Here is a 20,572-nt window from a genome sequence, read left to right as displayed (position 1 = left end):
GAACTGCTACAGTGCAACAGCTTTTCCACTGTAAAGGCTTTCCAAAGTTCAAAGTAAAATTAAAAATCTATTGTCATTGCTGAAATCGACAGACAACCAACACTACGGGGACCATTCCAACTGGTTGCATCACCATCTGGTATGGAGGGGCCTGTGCGTATGATCGGAAAAAGCTGCAGAAAGTTGTAAACTCAGTCAGCTCCATCGTGGTCAGTATCCCCCAATGCATTGAGGACATGTCAAAAAAATGGAATCCATCATTAAGGTGCCCCATCGTCCAGGACGTGCCCTCTTTTCATTGCAACCATCAGGGAGGAAGGACAGGAGCCTGAAGACACACACTCAATGTTTCAAGAGCAGCTTCTTCATCTGAATGGATCATGGAAAAATGGAAAGTGAACTCATGGTCACTACTTTGCTATTTCTTTTCCCCCTCTTTATATGTAACCCTTTCACTGTAAGCTGATAATGAGTTAGCTATGACGGTGAACAGAAACTAACAGCAATCAAACTCAATGCATGGGAGAAATGATGAAAAGCCCATTTCCCAATAAATAAACACATGTAGGGTAAATCCAAAACCTAACAGTTTTGATGTTCCCTTAAGGGAAATTGAATGAACTCTGACATGCTCATCCAAATTTACCATTTGCCGGGAAGCAATAACTTAGCTCACACCAGTATAAACTTAGATGAAAATTGTACTGATAAATTATTTTAAACTATAACAAACAAAATAAAGAACAGGGCCCATTAGCCGATAGAATGCACAGAATCACTGGAGCTCATTGTTGCATAATCAATTGGATTTCTTCACTTTGTTTACTCACAGTGCCAAACGATTCTGCCTGAAAACACGGTCCACGTGAGGGATAAGTAAACATCCATACGAGACCAAGGACAAAGTGTCGAACTTTCTCCAAGGTTATGTGGTAACTATAGTGGCATGCAAAAGTTTGGGCACCCCTGGTCAAAATTTCTGTTACTATGAATAGCTAGGCGAATAAAAGATTTCCTGATTTCCAAAAGGCATAAAGTTAAAGATGGTGCATTTCTTTAATACTTTAAGCAAGATTACTTTTTTATTTCCATCTCTTACAGTTTCAAAATAAAAAAGGAAAAGGGCCCGAAGCAAAAGTTTGGGCACCCTGCATGGTCAGTACTTAGTAACATCCCCTTTAGCGAGTATCACAACCTGTATACGCTTCCTGTAGCCAGCTAAGAGTCTTTCAATTCTTGTTTGGGGGATTTTCACCCATTCTTTCTTGCAAAAGGCTTCTACTTCTGTGAGATTCTTGGGTTGTCTTGCATGCACTGCTCTTTTGAGGTCTATTCACAGATTTTCGATGATGTTTAGGTCGGGGATCTGTGAGGGCCATGGCAAAACCTTCAGCTTGCACCTCTTGAGGTAGTCCATTATGGATTTTGAGGTGTGTTTAGGATCATTATCCTGTTGTAGAAGCCATCCTCTTTTCATCCTCAGCTTTTTTACAGACGATGTGATGTTTGCTACCAGAGTTTGCTGGTATTTAATTGAATTCATTCTTCCCTCTACCAGTGAAATGTTCCCCGTGCCACTGGCTGCAACACAAGCCCAAAGCATGATCGATCCACCCCTGTGCTTAACAGTTGGAGAGGTGTTCTTTTCATGAAATTCTGCACCCTTTTTTCTCCAAACATACCTTTACTCATTATGGCCAAAGAGTTCTATTTTAACTTCATCAGTCCACAGGACTTGTTTCCAAAATGCATCAGGCTCGTTTAGATGTTTTTGCAAATTTCATACACTGAATTTTGTGGTGAAGACGCAGGAAAGGTTTTCTTCTGATGACTCTTCCATGAAGGTCATATTTGTGCAGGTGTCGCTGCACAGTAGAACAGTGCACCACCACTCCAGACTCTGCTAAATCTTCCTGAATGTCTTCTGCAGTCAAACAGGGGTTTTGATTTGCCTTTCTAGCAATCCTATGAGCAGTTCTCTCAGAAAGTTTTCTTTGTCTTCCAGACCTCAATTTGACCTCCACCGTTCCTGTTAACTGCCATTTCTTAATTACATTACGAACTGAGGAAACGGCTACCTGAAAGCACCTTGCTATCTTCTTATAGTCTTCTCCTGCTTTGTGGGCATCATTTATTTTAATTTTCAGAGTGCTAGGCAGCTGCTTAGAGAAGCCTAAGGCTGCTGATTGTTGGGACAAGGTTTGAGGAGTCAGGGTATTTATAAAGCTTTGAAATTTGCATCACCTGGCCTTTCCTAACGATGACTGTGAAGAAGCCATAGTCCTAACAAGCTAATTAAGGTCTGAGACCTTGGTAAAAGTTATCTGAGAGCTCAAATCTCTTCGGGTGCCCAAAATTTTGCTTGGTGCTGCTTTCCTCTTTTTTCACTCAAAATTGTACCAAACAAAAATAATACACTAATCTTGCTTAAAATGTTGAAAAGAATGTTTCATCTTTAACTTTATGACTTTTGGAGATCAGTTCATCTTCTACTCACTTAACTATACACAGTAACAGAAATTTTGATAAGGGGTGTCCAAACTTTTGCATGCCACTGTACCTAATGAAAAGTTATCTGTACTTGAGACCATTGTTTGCATAAAGATTTTCTGACAGCAGTATCTATCCTTCAAATGAGTTCATGTTTTTCTGCCATGTTTGTTATCTTCCAGTCTCCCTATCTCCCTCTCCCCTCCCCATCTCCCCCTCCCCTGCCCCTCTCCCACCTCACCCCCTCTCATTCTTTCTCCCCCCCCTCACCCTTATTATTTCACTTATTATTTCAAACAGCAAAAAAATGAAATACCCTTGTGTGTATAATGTAATTAAAGGAACACAATGCACTTTGAGAAATTCTGCAGAAAATAAAATACCCAACAGCATAACTGAATTACTAAACTAATGCATGGTCTTAAACCAGGGTATTACATGTAATTTATAGTTTATTATTATGTATTGCAATGTACTGCTACCGTAAAACATCAAATCTCACAACATATGCCAGTGATATTAAACCTGGTTCTGATTCAGATTCAGACCTATCAATCTTATAATATTGTTTTTATTTGAGGAGTTCTGTATTACCACCCAGTATGCTGTCTCCTGAAACCAAACTCAGGAAGCGTCAGGAATTCAGATTATTACCAGTCACATCAGAATCAGTCTTGTGGTTTTACAGATTCATTATATTCACTTCTGAAAATTTTTCATTCCACCTTCACGCAGTGGCTGAAGTGTGTGCTGTTCTTCACCTAGGCTTCTTGAGCAGTGCCTTTCAAACCCCTAAACTCTATCACAAAGAGACAAAGACAGCAAGTGTAAATCACCTGCGGATCCACTTGAAGTGACATGTCATCCTGACTTCCATTTTCACTGGATCTAAACTCTGGAAGTACTGTTGGTAATAGCAAAAGAATTTGATTCACCATTAATCTCTCAAGGGAAGTTAGAAATGGATAAGTAAATGCTGGCCTTGTCAGCAACTGCTGCATCACAAAAAAATGAGTTAGAGAAAATACACAATAGACTTGTAAAAACTCAGCAAATTGTCCATATTTATAGTGAAATACAAGGATATTTCTGTAAATATTTGTTGGAATTAAGTTATTAAATGAATATTGTTAAGAAGAAAGTGTCAGACTCATTCACACAAAGCTATCTGGAATTTCTTGATCAATAGCCAAGCAAATTCACTCACCTCTGTTCTTGTTACTCAATGGTTGTCATTGGTCATACTTGCTTTTGAAGGCAATTTAAGCCTTGTGTTTTCAGCTTAAGGTAATTGTTATGGACAATTATCTCCCTACACTTGAAACCTCCTAAGGAGGTTATGACTGATGCGGAAAGTCAAAGGTGCTATGTTGTAACCTAAGGGAGTTATGACATCACCAATGGCCTTGGCTTGTGGCTAATGTCTAAAAATAACAAATAGAGGCCTTAAGTTAGAAATATCCTTCTTGTGGAAGTAGAAAAGTTGTTGAAAGAAGAGCAGTCCTGACAGCTACCTTTCACTTCTTCCTTACCAAGGGAGAAGACAAAATCTTGAGTATTAACATTTATGGTTACCCTTCTATTATACAGATACTGAGAGAGTTAAGGTGAGAGACATTGATTATGACTCCTAAACTTAAAAAGAAATAAACAAAATAAATGGAAACAATTAGCAGGCAGGCAGCATCTGAGGAATGAAAATAGAGTTGACATTTCTGGTCAAAATGTTCTTTTTATATTTGATGCGATAGCTCTGTTGGGGGCTGATATCAACCGAGTGAGCCAAATGGCCTTCTACTGTGTCATAATAAATAAGTAATTTCAGATTGACTACCAATTATCTCCAGTGTTTATTTTTTCATTCCATATAATTCAATTAGATAATAACCTCAAAGCAGTCATTTCCATTAAATTTCATCAGCTAACAATATGAAAGCTTTGACAGCTAAATTTAGCTCCTTCAATTCTACAGCGGCTGTCAGTTCTAACTGATATTTGATTTGCGTCTTTAAGACGTCATTCACAATGGACCCCGTACTGTGCAGCTAATTAATCCTGTGAAATCCAGGCAGAAGAGGTAGATGATAACATTAATCAACATGTGGACTCTGATTTGGTGGCAGGGATGCAATTTTAGAATTTAGGAAAAGACATTTATCCTTTTTATTTCACATTCTACAATTAAGCTAAACTCATGAACACTACCTCTGATGACATTTATGAGGGCCTGCAAAACATTTCTATCCAGTTTGGTGGGAGAGGTTGCACATAATTTTTTCCATTAATTCGGGTAAAAATAAATCCTAGAAAGAATAGTGACACGCTACCCAAGGAATATTAATCTTATTTCTTACTACAATATATTCTCATAATATTGTTAAAATAGGAAGGTTTGGTAATTTGAATGTATAACTTAATGAAGAGGAAATTTTATGCTAAAGCAACTGAGTATCAATTCATTTGAATTAAGCAGTTTAGTATTAAGTGATTATTTTGAAAAGATGCTGACTATTTATTTTTAAAAGGAAATAATGTTATATTTTATTACCTCTTGAGTGAATCAAATATTTAATGTACAGCAAACCACTAAAAAAAATACTAAATCAGATAACAGAACAGATATACTACGATAAAAGTTAAACTGAGATTAAAGTCTTCATATAATTTTGATTTTGTGAAATTCATTACGACATAAAAAGGATATCTGGAGCATACAAAACAGATTCAATTCCCAGATCTTTTTTTAATTATGAGGAAGTACAAACAATGTAACAAAATAGAAAATAATCATACACACATGCATGCCATTAGAACTAATTGGAAAATAACGGTTATTCATTAGTAGTTTCAGTCTATCAGTGGATATTCCAGTTTTCGTTTTGAGCTCTAGTCCATTCAAAAAGCAGGCAACTTTACACAAAAGCAGACTTGATTAAGAAGAAGGAAATCTTATTTCATTAAATAAGAACTTTATTGATGTTTATTTCCATGCTTTGGAGGAACATTATATGGTCATGTTATTTACAAAAACTGTTGCTTTAAGGTAGTAGTGGTATGAAATAAACTTCAAAGCATTATAATGAGCTTTTGTTGGAACCAAGAAAAGAGGGAAAATAATTTACAGTGGAAAAAAGAGAGTATAGCGTTAATGGCCTGCCTTTACAAGTGGAACACATTTAAACAACCACCAGAATTACTACCAAGAGTATGGAAAGTAACTCAAAACAAAACCTTCTTTCTAATATTAGGTTTTCTTGGGAGGCAGTTGCTTACTTTGTGAATAATCACAATTTTATCAAATTAATTTCCACAAAGTCACAATCAATAAAGTAACTATTCTAAAAAATATCATAACTGTGGTGTATGTATAAAGAAGCCGGATTCAGGGGCTATTCTGCAGTAATATTATGACATAAACACTAAATGAATAGAATTGCAGAGTGGCTACCGCATAGAAAAAGACCTACAGCCTATCATGTACATCCCTACGTTCTATGAAAATGACTCACCAGTTCCACCCCTCAGCCTTTCTCTGTGGCTATGCACATTTTTTCCTGGCCATATAGTATTTCGATAGACTTCCCTCATGAAAGCCACAATGGAATATGCTGCTACCGCTTCCACAGGCAATGCATTCTATATTCCAATCCTAAGCCTATGATTAGCCTAAGATGACACCGATAAGTGGCAAACTGCTTTGCTTGCAACTCTAAAAGAAATCATCAAATATCCCTGTGTAGGACTACTACACTTGACATTCACAATAACAGCCATAGTTCTTCAGTAAGCAACATAGTTTTAAAACGTTTAAAAAAAAATCTGTTGATACTCAAAATCAGCAGACCCCGGATGGCAGAGTCAGCGCAGTTCCTCTTTAAGAAAATGGAAGCAGGGAAGGCACACTGGTCTACATGTACAATTCAAGCATAGAGGCTTCAGACCTCCACTCCCAACGATCCTGCCAGCAAACGTATAGTCTCTGGAAAATAAAATTGAAGATCTCAGAGCAAGTTTACAGTACCAGAGGAACATCAGGGACTGCTACGTACTTTTGCTTCATGGAAACGTGGCTAACCGCCACCATTTCAGATTCAGCACTGAGGCTCAATAATTTCACCATTCTCCTCAAGAACAGGACAGCTCAGGCTTTTAAAGGTAGACAAGATGGAGTATGCTTTATCATGAACTCATGGTGCACAGATATGGTGGTTCTGCCTCAATCCTACACACTTGACCTTGAACATCTAGTGGTCAAATATTGTGCATTTTATCTGCCAAGGGAGTTTCTTCTATCATTTTGATAGCAGTGTATATTACACCCCAGGCCAAAGTCAGACAGGCGCTGGAGGAGTTGAACATTGTGATCAGCAGTCACAAAACAGCACACCCAGATACCTTCCCTATCACTGCAGGGGATTTCAACTTGACTAGCTTGAAGAAGTTTCTGAATTACCATCAACATATTACCTGTGGAACCAGAGGAGCCAACACACTTTGACCACTGTTATACCACCATCAAGAACACTTACTATGCCATCTCAAAAACAACTTTTTGGAAATTCCAATCACCTGGCTGTACATGTACTCCTGGCATACATACAGGCAGAGACTAAAGACCACAGCCCCAATGCTGAGGACCAAGAGGATTGGTCAAGGGTGGTGGCTGAGCACTTACAGGTCTAATTTTAGCTGGTGGAATGAACAATATTCAGAAATTCATCTTTGTATCTGAATGAATACACCACAGACTTCATCAGGACCTGTGTGGATGAGTGTGTGCCTTCGAGAATATACCCAAACCAAAACTGGTGGATGAACCAGGAGATTCGTATTCTGTTGACGGCTCGATCTGTGACATTCAAGACTGGGGACCCAGAACTACACAAGAAGACCAGAGTGAAAAACCAATTACGATTGAAGATAGAGAAAGAATCAGACACATGTCTGCTCAGGCAGGGTTTGCAGGCCATTACATTCCACCAGGTGAAACCTAGCATCTTGACTGGTTGTGAGGCTTCACTCGCAGATGAGCTGTATCTCAGATGCCAACGGCAGAACATCTTTCAAGAGGAGGAACCCTTGCGAGACATCAAGCCCTGATGATGTACCTGATAACCTGTGCCAAACAACTAGCGGGAGTGTTCAAGGACGTCTTCAATCTCTCTGTTGCAGTCAGGTTCCCATCTGCTTTGAAAAGGTAATAATCATACCAGTGCCCAAGAAGAGCAAGGTGAGCTGCCTCAATGACTATCTTCTAGTTGCACTCACATCTACTGTGATGAAGCAATTTGAGAGTTAAGTCATGGCTTAAATCAATTCACAAGAGTGCTATCTCATTGGCTCTGCACTCAGCTTAGTCTCACCTGGACAATAGCAATGGCTGGTGTTTATTGTTTACAGCTCAGCATTCAACACAATTATACCCTCAGTTCTAATCAACAAGCTCCAAAACCTGAGCCTCTGTACCTCCCTCTGCAACTCTATTCTTGACTTACTCATCAGGAGACCACAGTCAGTGCTGATCGCAAATGACCTTTCCTGACTGACAATCAGCACTGGTGTACCTTGAGGTATGCCAGTGTTATGCCTCAAGGATGTGTGCTTATCCCACTGTTCTACCCTCTCTACACCCATGACTGCATAGTTCAAACTCCACCTATTACTGGCAGAATTTCAGATGGTGACAAGGAGGCGTACGAAAGTGAAACAGGTCAGCTCATTGAGTGATGTCGCAACAGCCTTGCACTCTACATCAGTTAGACCTAGGAAATGATTCAGGAAAGGGAAGTTCAGGTTCTGTGTTTGGTGAGACTTGGTATGTCATCAAAGACTCCACAAATCTCTACAGATGTTCCGTGGAGAGCATTTTAACTGGTCCATGGTATGGGGTGGGGTGGGGCGCTGCATAGGATTGGAAAAAGCTGCAGAAAGTTGTAAACTCAGCCAGCTCCATCATGGTCACGAGCCTTCCCAGCACTGAGGACACCTTCAAAATCTGATGTCTTAAAAAGGCATTCTCTGTCATTGAGGATCCCCATCATCCAGGACATGCCCTGTTCCCTTGCTATAATCAAGAAGGAGGTACAGGAGCCTGAAGGCACACACTCAAAGTTACACAGCTTCATACCCTCCACCATCAAATTTCTGAATGAACAATGAGCCCATGATCACTACCTCACCTTTAAAACAAAAATAATGTATATTAAAAGAGTGAGATAGTGTTCATTGTTTTAAATGTCCATTTAGGAATCATATGACAGAGGGGAAGAAGCTGTTTGTGAATTGTTAAATTTATATAAATTATACATTTATATATATGTGTGTGTGTATATATATATATATGTGTGTGTGTGTGTGTGTGTATATGTGTGTGTGTGTACATATATATATAATACAAATATGTAATGAAAAAGAGAGAAAAAAAGTGAGGTAGTCATGGGTGCATTGTTCATGGGTTCAGTGTGTGTGTGTATGTACATATATATATATACACACACACATACACTTACTGTAACTGATTTACTTATTTTTTTCTTTCTATATTATCAGCTATTGCATTGTACTGCTGCTGCTAAATTAACAAATTTCATTACACATGAATAATAAGCACAATAATAAACCTGATTCTGATTCTGAAGCATATAAGTATATATAAATTTATAGTTTTGTTATTATTATGGATTATAATGTACTGCTGCCATAAAACAACAAATCCCGATGATGTTAAACCTGATTCTGATCACATACTCTGCTAAAAAGATTTTCCCTATGTCACTTTTAATTATCTTCCCTTTATTTGGTACCAGTGATCTGGATTCCGCAACCTCTACACCAGTGATTGCAATCTCACAATATCTACACTGCCTAGCCCCTTAATGAATTTATGAATTAATTTTTATATTTCTATCAGATCTCCCCTCATCCTTCCCAAAATAATGTAGTCTCATCTTTCCTCAGCTATTCATGTTACTGCGGGCTCTCGTCCATTCTCATAAATTTAAAAAACCACAATAGCAAAAGCCCCCAAAGACACTTTGATCTGGAGTCCATCAACAGCCACAATCCATAACTCAGCATTTCGGTGTCATAGACAGGCTCTGTTAGGTGTCACAGAGAGAAAGGTTCCTGTCCTGCAACCACGAGAGCAGGAGACCAACAGCTCACTATTTCGATGTTACAAACTTCCGCGTTGCTCCTCCAAGCCCCCCAGCTCAGGGACTCACAGGCTCTCGCCCTCCATCGAGAGAGAGAGAGGGAGTGCTCACTGGAGTATAGGAGCCTTCTTCTGACAGGAGCACACACAAGCTGCTATCCGGATGTATCAGTCTCCCACGATGCTTCAGTCAGCAAAATCATTGAGGTGTTGGGTTCTCCCAAAGGTGCACAACTTTCAGACTGATCTTGGAGATACTGAAATACCAGGCTGCATGGCTAGTGTGAAACCCAGCACTTGCAGAGAACCGTAGTTTGAACTGCAGCTATAGATCACAGACTCTGACAGAATCCCAGCCACCTTGAAAAAAAAAGAAAGACACAAGAAAGGAAGAACAAGCTGTCTCACAGATGATCTGGAAGGAGTCACCTGGGTCTACAGAAACCTCTGGCACCATCTTTCCTAGCTCATCCACAAACCGTGCAAATGCAAATATAAAGAAAAAGAAATAAATAATGAGATAGTCATCTTAGTATTTTAGTCAGCATTCAGGTACTCAGGGAAGGCAACATTTCTTTTTAGAAATGAACTCTGTGACCCTGTGAACCTGTTCTTCACCCACATTGAGAACAGTGTAGGTCAGCTACCATGGGGCAACGAGAGGCTCAAAGTATGATGGGTCAGATAGCTTGAAGTGTGTGTATTTTAAGGCTAGGATTATTATGGGTAAGGGTGAGGAACTTGGAGCATGGATCAATACATGGAACTATGATGTTACAACCATTACTGAAACTTGGCTGAGGGAGGGGTAGGAAAGGGTGATTCATGTACCAGGTTTCTGGAGTTTTAGAAAAGGTAGAAGAGGACGTAAAAGAGGGGGCAAAGATGCACTACTAATCAGGGAGAATATCACAGCAGCAGTCAGAGGAAACATACTGGAGGGGTCAGCCACTGAGTCTATTTTGGTAGAGCTCAGGAATATGAGGGGTGCAATCGCACTGACTGATTTGTACTCCAGACCCCATAATAGCCACAGCGATATAGAGGAACTAATATGTGATCAGATTAAGAAATGTGTAAAAATAATATGGTTGTTGTCATGGGGGATTTCAACCTCCCTAATATAAACTGGGACCATCTTAGCGTAAAGGAAATTTGTTAAGCATAAGCAGGAAGGTTTCTTAAATCAATATATCAACAGTCCAACAAGAGGAAGGGTTGTATGGACCTGGTGTTGGATAATGGGCCTGGCCAGGTGACTGACCTCTCAGTGGGTGAACAGCTTAGGGAACATTGACCACAACTCCTGATCTTTTAGGACAGTGATAGATATGGTCCTTGTGAGAGAGCTTTAAATTGGAATAGGGCAGATTACGAGGGCATTAGTCAGGAACTAAGAAGCAATACTGTAATTGAGAGCACCTTTTCTCTGGCAAGTCCACATCAGACATGTGGAGGGTGCTTAAAGATCAATTGCACAGAGTATAAAAAAGGTATGTTCCTATTAGAAGGAAGGACGGGGATTAAAAGATTAGAGGAGCTTGGATATCCAGAGAGGTGACAAATTTAGTCAAGAAGAAAAAGGAAAAGTATGTAAAGCCTCAGAAATTAGGATCAAAGAAGTAGATGCGGAGTATAAAGAATCCAGAAGGAATAAAGGAAGGGAATTAGGAAATCCAGGAGGCCCATAAAAGGTCCTTGGTAAGTAGGATTAAAGGGAATCCCAAGGCATCCTATACACACAGTACATCAAGAGTAAAAGAATAACCAGGGAAAGGATGGGAAGCAGAGAATATGAGTGAGGTACTTAATGAGTACTTTGCTTCGGTCTTTACCAAGAGAAGAGAATTGGAGGACCAGGAGATCAGCGCTGTATAAATACGTAAGGGCGTTTAGAGGTCAAGGAAGTGGAAGTGTTGGACCTCCTAATGAGTATTAACTCTCCAGGGCCTGAGGGGATTTACCACAGGTTATTGAAGAAGGCATGAGACAAGGTTCTGGGTGCTTGATAAGTATCTTTGTGTCCTCTCTAGCCACAAGCAAGGTCCCAGAGGACTGGTGAAAGTTTAATGTTGTACCTCTGTTTAAGAAGGGAACAAGGGAACTATGTGAGTCTCACATCATTTGTAAAGAAATAGCTGGAGAAAATTCTTAGGCATAGGATATATGAGCATTCAGAAACCCATGGCCTAATTAGGGAAGGCCAGCATAGCCTTGTGCATGGTAGGTTGTGTCTTAACAACTTGATTGAGTTTTTTGATAAGGTGACGAGAGAGTTTGATTAAAGTAAAGCAGTGGATGTTATCTACGTGGATTTTAGTGAGGCATTTGACAAATTCCCTCAAGGGAACTAATTTAGAAGACTAAGATGCATAGGATCTGTGGTGAATTGGCTATTCAGATTCAGAACCGGCTTGCACATAGAAGATAGGGTAGTGGTTGAAGGGACTTATTCGAGTTGGCGGTCTGTAATTAGTGGTGTTCCAGAGGTATCTGTGCTGGGACGTATATCACTGTCTGTGATGTATATAAATGATCTGGACGAAAATGTAGATAGGTGGGTTAGTAAATTTCCAGATGATACCAAGATTGGTGGAGTTGTGGTTAGTGAAGAAGATTGGCAAAGAATATAGCATGACATAGAGCAGTTGCAAATATGGGCTGAGAAATAACAGATTTAGTTGAACACAGATAAGGTGTTGCACCTCAATTTGGCAAATGCAAGGAGACGTTACACTGTTAAATGCAAGATCATTAACAGTGTTGCTGAGCAGAGATATCTTGGGATTCAAGTTCATAGCTCCTCAAAAGTGGCTACATAGATCAATAAGGCTTATGGAAGGCTTGATTTTATTAGTCAAGGCATTGAGTTCAAAAGTCAGGAGGTTATATTGCAACTCTGGTTAGGCCACAATTGAAGTATTGCATACAATTCTGGTCGCCCCACTAAAAGAAGGATGTTGAGGCTTTGGAGAGAGTGCAGAAGAGGTTTACCAGGAAGTTGCCTGCTTTAGAGGGCAGTTACTATCATGAGAGGTTGGATAAACTTGGGTTGTTTTCTCTAGAGCGTCAGAGGCTGAGGGGAGAGCTGATAGAGGCTTACAAGATTATGAGAGGCATAGCTAGAGTAGACAGAGAGGCTCTAATACCAGGGGGCATGTATTGAAGGTGAGGGGGGTAGGTTCAAGGGGGTGTGAGGGTTAAGTTTTTTTACTCAGGGAGTTATAGATGCCTGGAATGCACTGTCTGGTATGGTGGTAGAGGCAAATATATTGGAGGCTTTTAAGAGATGTCGGAATAGGCACATGAATGTGAGGAAGATAGCAGGATATGGACATGGTGTAGGTAGGAGGGATTAATTTTTTTTAGCTGGTTCTGGAATGCAAAAGATAGCAGAAATAAAAACAACTAAATGCCAGAAACAATTAAGCTGGTCAGGCAGTACATGTGCAAAGGGAAACTGAGTTAATTTTTTCAACTGAAAAAGTGAGAAAGCAAGTTCACTTTAAATTGCAGAGGTTGGGGAGGGATGGAGAAGATAAAGGGAATATCTCTGAATGGATGAAGTCTGGTTTGGTCAGGGGAATCCTGTGCTTATGGAGCCATCTGATAGATTAAAGAGGTCAGTTGGAGAGAGAGTAAACAAAATCATGCTGAAGTTGTGAAACATAGGTGAGTACTGTTCCTGGAGGCTAAAGGAGAACTTTGAAAATGCCTAGTAGATCAAACAATATCAAGAGCTGAGAACAATTAATTAATATAATTGTTAGATAATCTTTGCAACAATACTGGCTATAACTGATTCAGAAAGAAATACAACAGAATCAGAATTAGATTTAACTAGACAACGGGGTGACCGGTTGGGGCACCCTTTGAGAGAAAGGTAGTGCAGTCTGATGTGACCGGAATGAATATTAAATTTTCCTGAATGCTATTGGTATTGCTTTGCTTTGGAAAATTGAGGAAGAAAAACCAGTTTATTGAAGAAGAAAGGTGTGTAGCAAGGCAAATATAGTTGACCTGCATGTGTATGTAACAAGGGCTGTATAACTCATCTTCTTCTACTTTAGGCCACAAAATTATCAATCACCCCATCTGTGGACACCTTCCGGAGGTTCAAGATCCATATGCTCCACGACCGCTGGACTAAGTGTGTAAATGTAGGAGGGGACTATGGTGAAAAATAAATGTGCTAGATTTTCTAAAATTGACTCCTTCTACCTTAGGCCATGAACTTATCAATCACCCCTCATATAATATTGCACAGAAGTACAGTATATCTGCCATCAGTTACTCCCTCCCCACATTACAGTGCTGCTTACTTTCCAACTGTATAGGTTAAAGCGTACATTCCCAAGTCTTTGATCTAAAACTTGAATGTCATTTCATTTTCCATAGATGCCACCTGACCTACTGAGCTTTTCTTGTATGCTCTGTTCTTCCATCAGTTTGCTGACGTTAGCAGTTTTAACATTTTCAATTAAAGATAGCTAAATTTAGGTGAAGTTTACAAAAGGTGGAGGACGTGGAGATAACCAGAGGAACAATGAAGTTATCAAGTCCTAATGTATTCCTGAGAAATTAAGCTTGAAGTAAGCAGATGTGGAGACATGTGACGTGATAAAAGCAGAGATAGTGAGCTTCAGAAGAATGATTCCTGGATTGAGAGGCTTATCATATGAGGAGCAGTTGATAGCTCAGTGCCTGCACTTGCTGGAATTCAGAAGAACGAGCGAGGACCCCACTGAAACTTATCAAATGTTAAAAGGCCTCAATAAAGTGGATGTGGAGAGGGTGTTTCCTATAGTGAGGGAGTGTAGGACCAGAGGGAACAACCCTCTGAGCAGAGGGACGTCCATTTCAAACAAAGATGAGGAGGAATTTCCTAGGGTGTGGTGTACCTGTGGAATTCATTGCCACAGGCGACTGAGAAGGAGAAGTCATTGGGTATATTTAAGGTGAAGATTGATAGGTTCTTGTTTAATCAGAGATTGAAAGGTTACAAGGGGAAGGCAGGAGAATGGGGTTGAGCGGGAAATGGATCAGCTATGATGAAATGACGGAACATACATAATGGGCCAAATGACCTAATTTTGCTGGCAACACGAGTGAATCTGCAGATGCTGGAAATAAATACAAAACACAAAATGCTGGCAGAACTCAGCAGGCCAAACAGCATCTATGGGAGGAGGTAGTGACGATGTTCCGGGCTGAAACCTCTCTCCTGATGAAGGGTTTCGGCCCAAAACGTCGTCACTACCTCCTCCCATAGATGCTGTTTGGCCTGCTGAGTTCTGCCAGCATTTTGTGTTTTGAACCTAATTTTGCTCCTATGTTTTGTGGTCTTATGGTCTTAGGCAACTGATCTTTGTGATAGAGAGGATGTAAATTCATTTTCAGAGTGTTTTTAAGTGTATTGCATCTGCTAGTGTACAAGTGGTATGAAAAAGAACAAATACTGCTCTGATTATGACAAAACATATGAAATCTGAAAAGTTGATTCCTTTCTTCATTGTTTTTGCCCAAAACTGATGGAACAGCATAAAATGAAATACACTAAAATAATGAAGTGTGATGCTCCTAAGAACTGTGAAATGTACTTAACCATATTTCTGGATTGCCACTAGATCCCCATTCTTAACATGCCAACAGCATTTTTCCAGGAATATCTGGCAAAAAGAAAACTCAATTTTTCACTGATGAAGCCAAAACAAATCAAGCTTCTAACAACTTTGAGCACTGAAGCCAAATAATGAATTTGTATCCGAGCATGACTAATGTTAGGTCTACCTTAGTGGGGAAAAATTGTTTCTGTGTGAATAAGGAATGAGGCTTTCAAAACACAAAACTGAAATGCAAATAATTATATTTCACTTATGGTTGGAAACATTTGTTACTTCGATAAATGTCAAATTTATAATTGTTGTAGGTTTATCTTTTCAAATAAGATTATTTTATACTGTTGTTGGAAATGCGCAAAAATATTAAAGTGGAAACAACTGAGAATGGAGCAGCAATTTAAATGGCATGGGATCCTGTGAAGAAACTAAGAATTCTTAACTTACCATGCCAGCTTATATCTGAACTTGGTTTAAGAAGTTAAATACTTCTTGCACTGTGGAAGTAAATATTAATTGTAAGTCCTGGACTTCGTGAAAAGATTTTATTGAAACATGGCATCTTTAGGAAGCTAGTAGAATGTTGAATCATGACTATGGCACATGCAAATAGTAACTTTAAAAATGGACATATCAATAAATGGTATTTATCTAAATGAGTAAATAAAAGATAGATTTTTTATAATGCAATGCCTTTTTAGTCAGCACCATTAACTGCTGTAGGTTCTGAAACCATAAATATTTGCACACAGCAAGTGAAAGCTATTAATCACCTCAGCATGTTTTGGCATTCTGAGATCAGGACTGATCATTAACAATTCAACCTTTTTGCCATTTCTACATATTCTTTAAAATTATTGCTTAATAAATATCAATCAATTTCTGATTGTGTATTAATAATTAACCTGATGTCATAATGGAAAGAATACTTAAAAACAAATAATTCAAGCACACTCCAGTTGCAGACATATTTATTAATTTAACATTTGAGAATCCTGAATCTAATTATGAAACCATACTCCCAAACTCTAGACTAACTCAGCAGATATGGGTTCAATAGAGAAAAAACCATCAGTGTTCTTAATATTTTAAAACCTCATACATTTTCCTGCTGACCTTCTACATTTCTGGGAACTCAACTTCAATTTGTATAATCTCTTCTTGCATAGTAACTCATGAACTGCTGGATTATTCTTGTAAACCTGTACCACATGCTCTCTAAAGTCAGTGATTCATTCATATGATGCACTGCCTGCTTCAAAAAGGCCGCTATCATACCAGTGCCCAGTGACTATAACTGATTGGCACTTACATCTGTTGTAATGAAATGCTTAATGAGATTGGTTATGGATGGAATTAACTCCTGCATGATCAAGGACCTGGACTTGCCTTCTGCCACAACAGGTTTACAGCATAAGCAACCTCACAGACTCTCTGCTCTGCTTTAGAACACCTCTACAACTGCAAGAGATACATCCAGCTACTGTTTATTGATTACAATTGGGGATTCACCCCATCATACAAATCATTAGGCTTCAAAGCCTGGGTCACTGTACCACCTTCTAGAACTGGGTCCTCAATTTCCTTATTGGGAGGCCACTGTCATTATGGAGCAGTAATAACATCTCCTCCCTGACAATCAACACAGGCACTCCTGAAGGGTGCTCTGCTCTCTGTACACTCATTCACAGCTCAAATGCCATCCACAAATGCACCGATGAAACCACCTTTGTTAGTAGACTTCCAGTTGGTAACGCGGAATCATACTGAAGTTGGATAAATCAGTTGGTTAGGTGGAATCACAATAATCTCGCACTCAATATCAGCAAGCCCAAGGGATTGATTGTGGACTTCAGGAAGGAGAAGGTGGAAGAACACACAGTAGTCAGTCATGGAAAGGGTGGGGTGCTTCAAGTTCCTGGATATCAACATCTTGAAAGAGCTGGCCTAGCCTAATACATTAATGCAACCGCAAAAAAAAGGCATGCCAGTGATTGTACTGTACTTTGCTTGGAGTTTGAGGAGGTTACAAATTTTCTATAGGTATATGATGGAGAGCATTCTGACTAGCTACATTACATTCTCAATAAACAAGATTGTCAAAAGGCTGCAGAGCTTTGTAGACTCAGCTGGCTCCATCACAGGCATGACCTTCTCAATCCTCAAGGATATCTTTAGGAGTTGGTCTCTCAAGAAGACACCATCCATTAATAAAGACCTTCACCGTCCAGGACAAGAGACCTTTTCTCATCACTATCATCAGGGAGAAGAGACAGCAAGATAGAACACCCTCTCTCAATAATTCAGAAAGAGCTTCTTCTCCTCCAGCTTCAGATTTTTGTATGGTCCATGAACCCATGAACACTACCTCATTATTCCTTTTATTTTTATTCCACTTCATCTTTTGTAATTAATAATAATTTTAAGTCTTTACACTGTACTGCTGTTGCAAAACAACAAATTTCATACCATATAAATCAGTGACAATAAGGTGATTCTGTTTCTGATAACCATTCACTCATAGTACTCAAGATGTTTGTTGTTTGTTAACTGGGGCTTTCTGAAGCTGTGGCATTGCAACTTATTTCTCTACTTTATAAAAATTGTAATAACTTTATAAAAGCTATGAAAAGCAGAATTACATTGGATTCTCGTTAATTGAACCATCAATTAATTGGGACAACCCTTAAAGAATAAAAACTGATTGAAGAAATAGCCAGGATTGCCTTCGTTTAGTTGGGACACCATACTGTTTAGTTGGGACAGGGGACTGTTGCTAAGCAGTTTCTAACTTGTGTCAGTCGCATGCACTTGCGTGATCATTAGACACAATGCCATGCTTTGAGTGAACACTTTCTAAATGGTGTCAGTTGTGTGTGTTTGTGTCCAAAATCCAGTGATTTTTGACACTGATAGTTGGTGAGAAATAAGTAGTAAGACAATTTGAAACTGTTTTGCTCACTACAGTTTCAAGCATTCAGGTTTGGAGATGCCAGAAATGCCTGGGAGTGAAAATCAATCAATTTCACTATTTCACAAACAAGAGAAAATCTGCAGATGCTGGAAATCCAAGCAGCACACACAAAATGCTGGAGGAACTCAGCAGACCAGTCAGTATCTATGGAAAAGAATACAGTTGACGTTTTGGGCTAAAACCCTTTGCAAGGACTGGTGAAATTTCACTATTTCAACAAGTTAGGAACTACAAAGAATTTGAAGGTATCAACAATTGTCTTGAATGTTACAATGAAAATGAAGATTTGGAGACCGAAAGCATTGTATGAAGGCAGTCCATTGTCTGTACTAAGTGTCTGCGCTGATATTGTTCATTCACAGTCAATCTAAAGAACACGTTGGTGTGCACTAGATGAATTTCTCCATCAATAATTATTAGAAACTAATACCGTTTTAAGATGCTTCTAGGTAGTGTTCTTATTTGTTCTGTCTTCCATTTAAAAAACATAATTTGTTACTCAGTTAAATGGTAGCTTAACTTATTTTAAGTTGGTGGGGGCATCTTAACGCGCTCGGCAGAGGATGGTGCTCAGAGGGGCTGTGCAGGAGGGGATGGTTGGAGGCTCGGAGGTTTGACGGACTTGGAGTCCACTGCGGTCGGAGTGCTTTCACTGTGTGCTGCGTCTGCGAGGCTGGGTCCAGCAGCATTTTTGTTGTCTGCTGTGTCTCCGAGGCTGAGTCGGGCGGCACTGTGGAAGTCCATAGCGAGGGTATTCCCTTCTGCCGCCTGAGTGGGATGACGAGTCTATTGGGACCCTGAGGACTTGTGGAAACTATATGGTGGTTTCTTTCGAACTTAGAGTCTTTTATCATCTTTGGACTATTTTTACTGTGCCCATGGTCTGTTTTTTTATCAATTATGGTATTGTCTGCACTGTGTTAACTATAACTATATGTAACTATGTGGTTTTGTGTAGTTCTTGTAGCTTTAGTTTTTGGTTTGTTGGGTGGTAGAGTTGGTCTCCTGATTTGGTGTGTCTGGGTAGTCTTGTTCTGTCTGTTGGGTTTGGAGCTCCTTTCCGGGGAATGTGCTAAGATGGTAGCACAATATTAATATGCAGCAGCCTCTCCGGACTCTGGATTGGGGTTTGCCAAGCATTATGTGGATTTTCTGGTGTAGTCTCTTTTGTCATGTGCTTTTGTGATATCATTCTGGAGGAACGTTGTCTCATTTTTTAACTGCATTGCATTTGTGGTTTCTAAATGACAATAAACTGAAATTCAATTCAATTCAATTTATAGCTTTTTAAATATTTCCATGAAACTCAGGCTAATTCGAGCAGCTGCCCAATTGGGCCAAAAATGTAGTGATCCCGATGTCTTCCAAATAGCCAGAATCCACTGTACTATCAACTATCTGATCAATTTCAGTTCTGATCTGTCAGTTGTGTATTCAGACTTCTAAGCATCAGTGGACTTCCACTGTTTAAATCTTTCATCATCTAGAAAGAAAGGTCAACTGAGGAAGATCTGTACCAGCAAGGCAGCTGGACCGGATGGAGTTTCCCCACGATTACTGAGGGCCTGTGCGACTGAGCTGGGAGAACCACTACAGCGCATCTTCAACATGAGCCTGGAGCAGAGAAGAGTACCCAGACAGTGGAAAACATCCTGTATTGTCCCGGTACCGAAGAAACCACAACCAAAGGAGTTGAATGACTTCAGACCTGTTGCCCTGACGTCGCACGTGATGAAGACCATGGAGCGGCTGATAATACAGAATCTGAGGCCACAAACCAGGCACACCCAGGATCCTCTTCAGTTTGCGTATAAGGAGAAGGTGGGAGTGGAGGATGCTATCACGTATTTGCTGCACAAATCACTCTCTCACCTAGATGGGGTCAGTTGTGCTGTGAGGATTACATTCCTTGACTTCTCTAGTGCCTTTAACACCATCCAGCCCAAGATCTTAAGGCACAAACTAACGGAGATGGGAGTAGACTCTCACATGGTGGATTGGATAGTGGACTACTTGACAGATAGACCTCAGTATGTGCAGTTGGGAGACTGTAGGTCTGACACGGTGGTCAGCAGCACAGGGGCGCCGCAGGGAACCGTACTCTGTCCAGTCCTGTTCACCCTGTATACATCAGACTTCCAATATAACTCGGAGTCCTGCCATGTGCAGAAGTTCGCTGATGACACGGCCATAGTGGGGTGTGTCAGGAATGGACAGGAGGAGGAGTATAGGAAACTGATACAGGACTTTGTGATATGGTGCAACTCAAACTACCTGCGTCTCAATATCACCAAGACCAAGGAGATGGTGGTGGACTTTAGGAGATCTAGGCCTCAT

General features: G+C 39.9%; 1 protein-coding gene across 5 annotated transcripts in view; it reads left to right on the top strand.

The window, feature by feature from the left end:
- LOC140715301 (glypican-5-like) overlaps positions 1-20,572 on the top strand; it is an 864,157-nt gene that overhangs the window by 547,280 nt on the left and 296,305 nt on the right. The window contains exon 8 of one of the 5 annotated variants that reach the window (XM_073027319.1): positions 833-941. The exons of the other annotated variants lie outside the window; for them this stretch is intronic. Within the exon in view, the coding sequence (XP_072883420.1) occupies positions 833-852 (20 nt within the window). The 3' untranslated portion in view covers positions 853-941. Of the gene's footprint in view, positions 1-832; positions 942-20,572 lie in introns of those variants that run through there. 5 annotated transcript variants of the gene reach the window in all.

The sequence above is a fragment of the Hemitrygon akajei genome, chromosome 2 (assembly GCF_048418815.1).
Source record: "Hemitrygon akajei chromosome 2, sHemAka1.3, whole genome shotgun sequence".
NCBI classification, from domain to species: domain Eukaryota; kingdom Metazoa; phylum Chordata; class Chondrichthyes; order Myliobatiformes; family Dasyatidae; genus Hemitrygon; species Hemitrygon akajei.
Note: the sequence above shows the minus strand (reverse complement) of the source record. Positions and strands in the feature narration are given on the sequence as shown.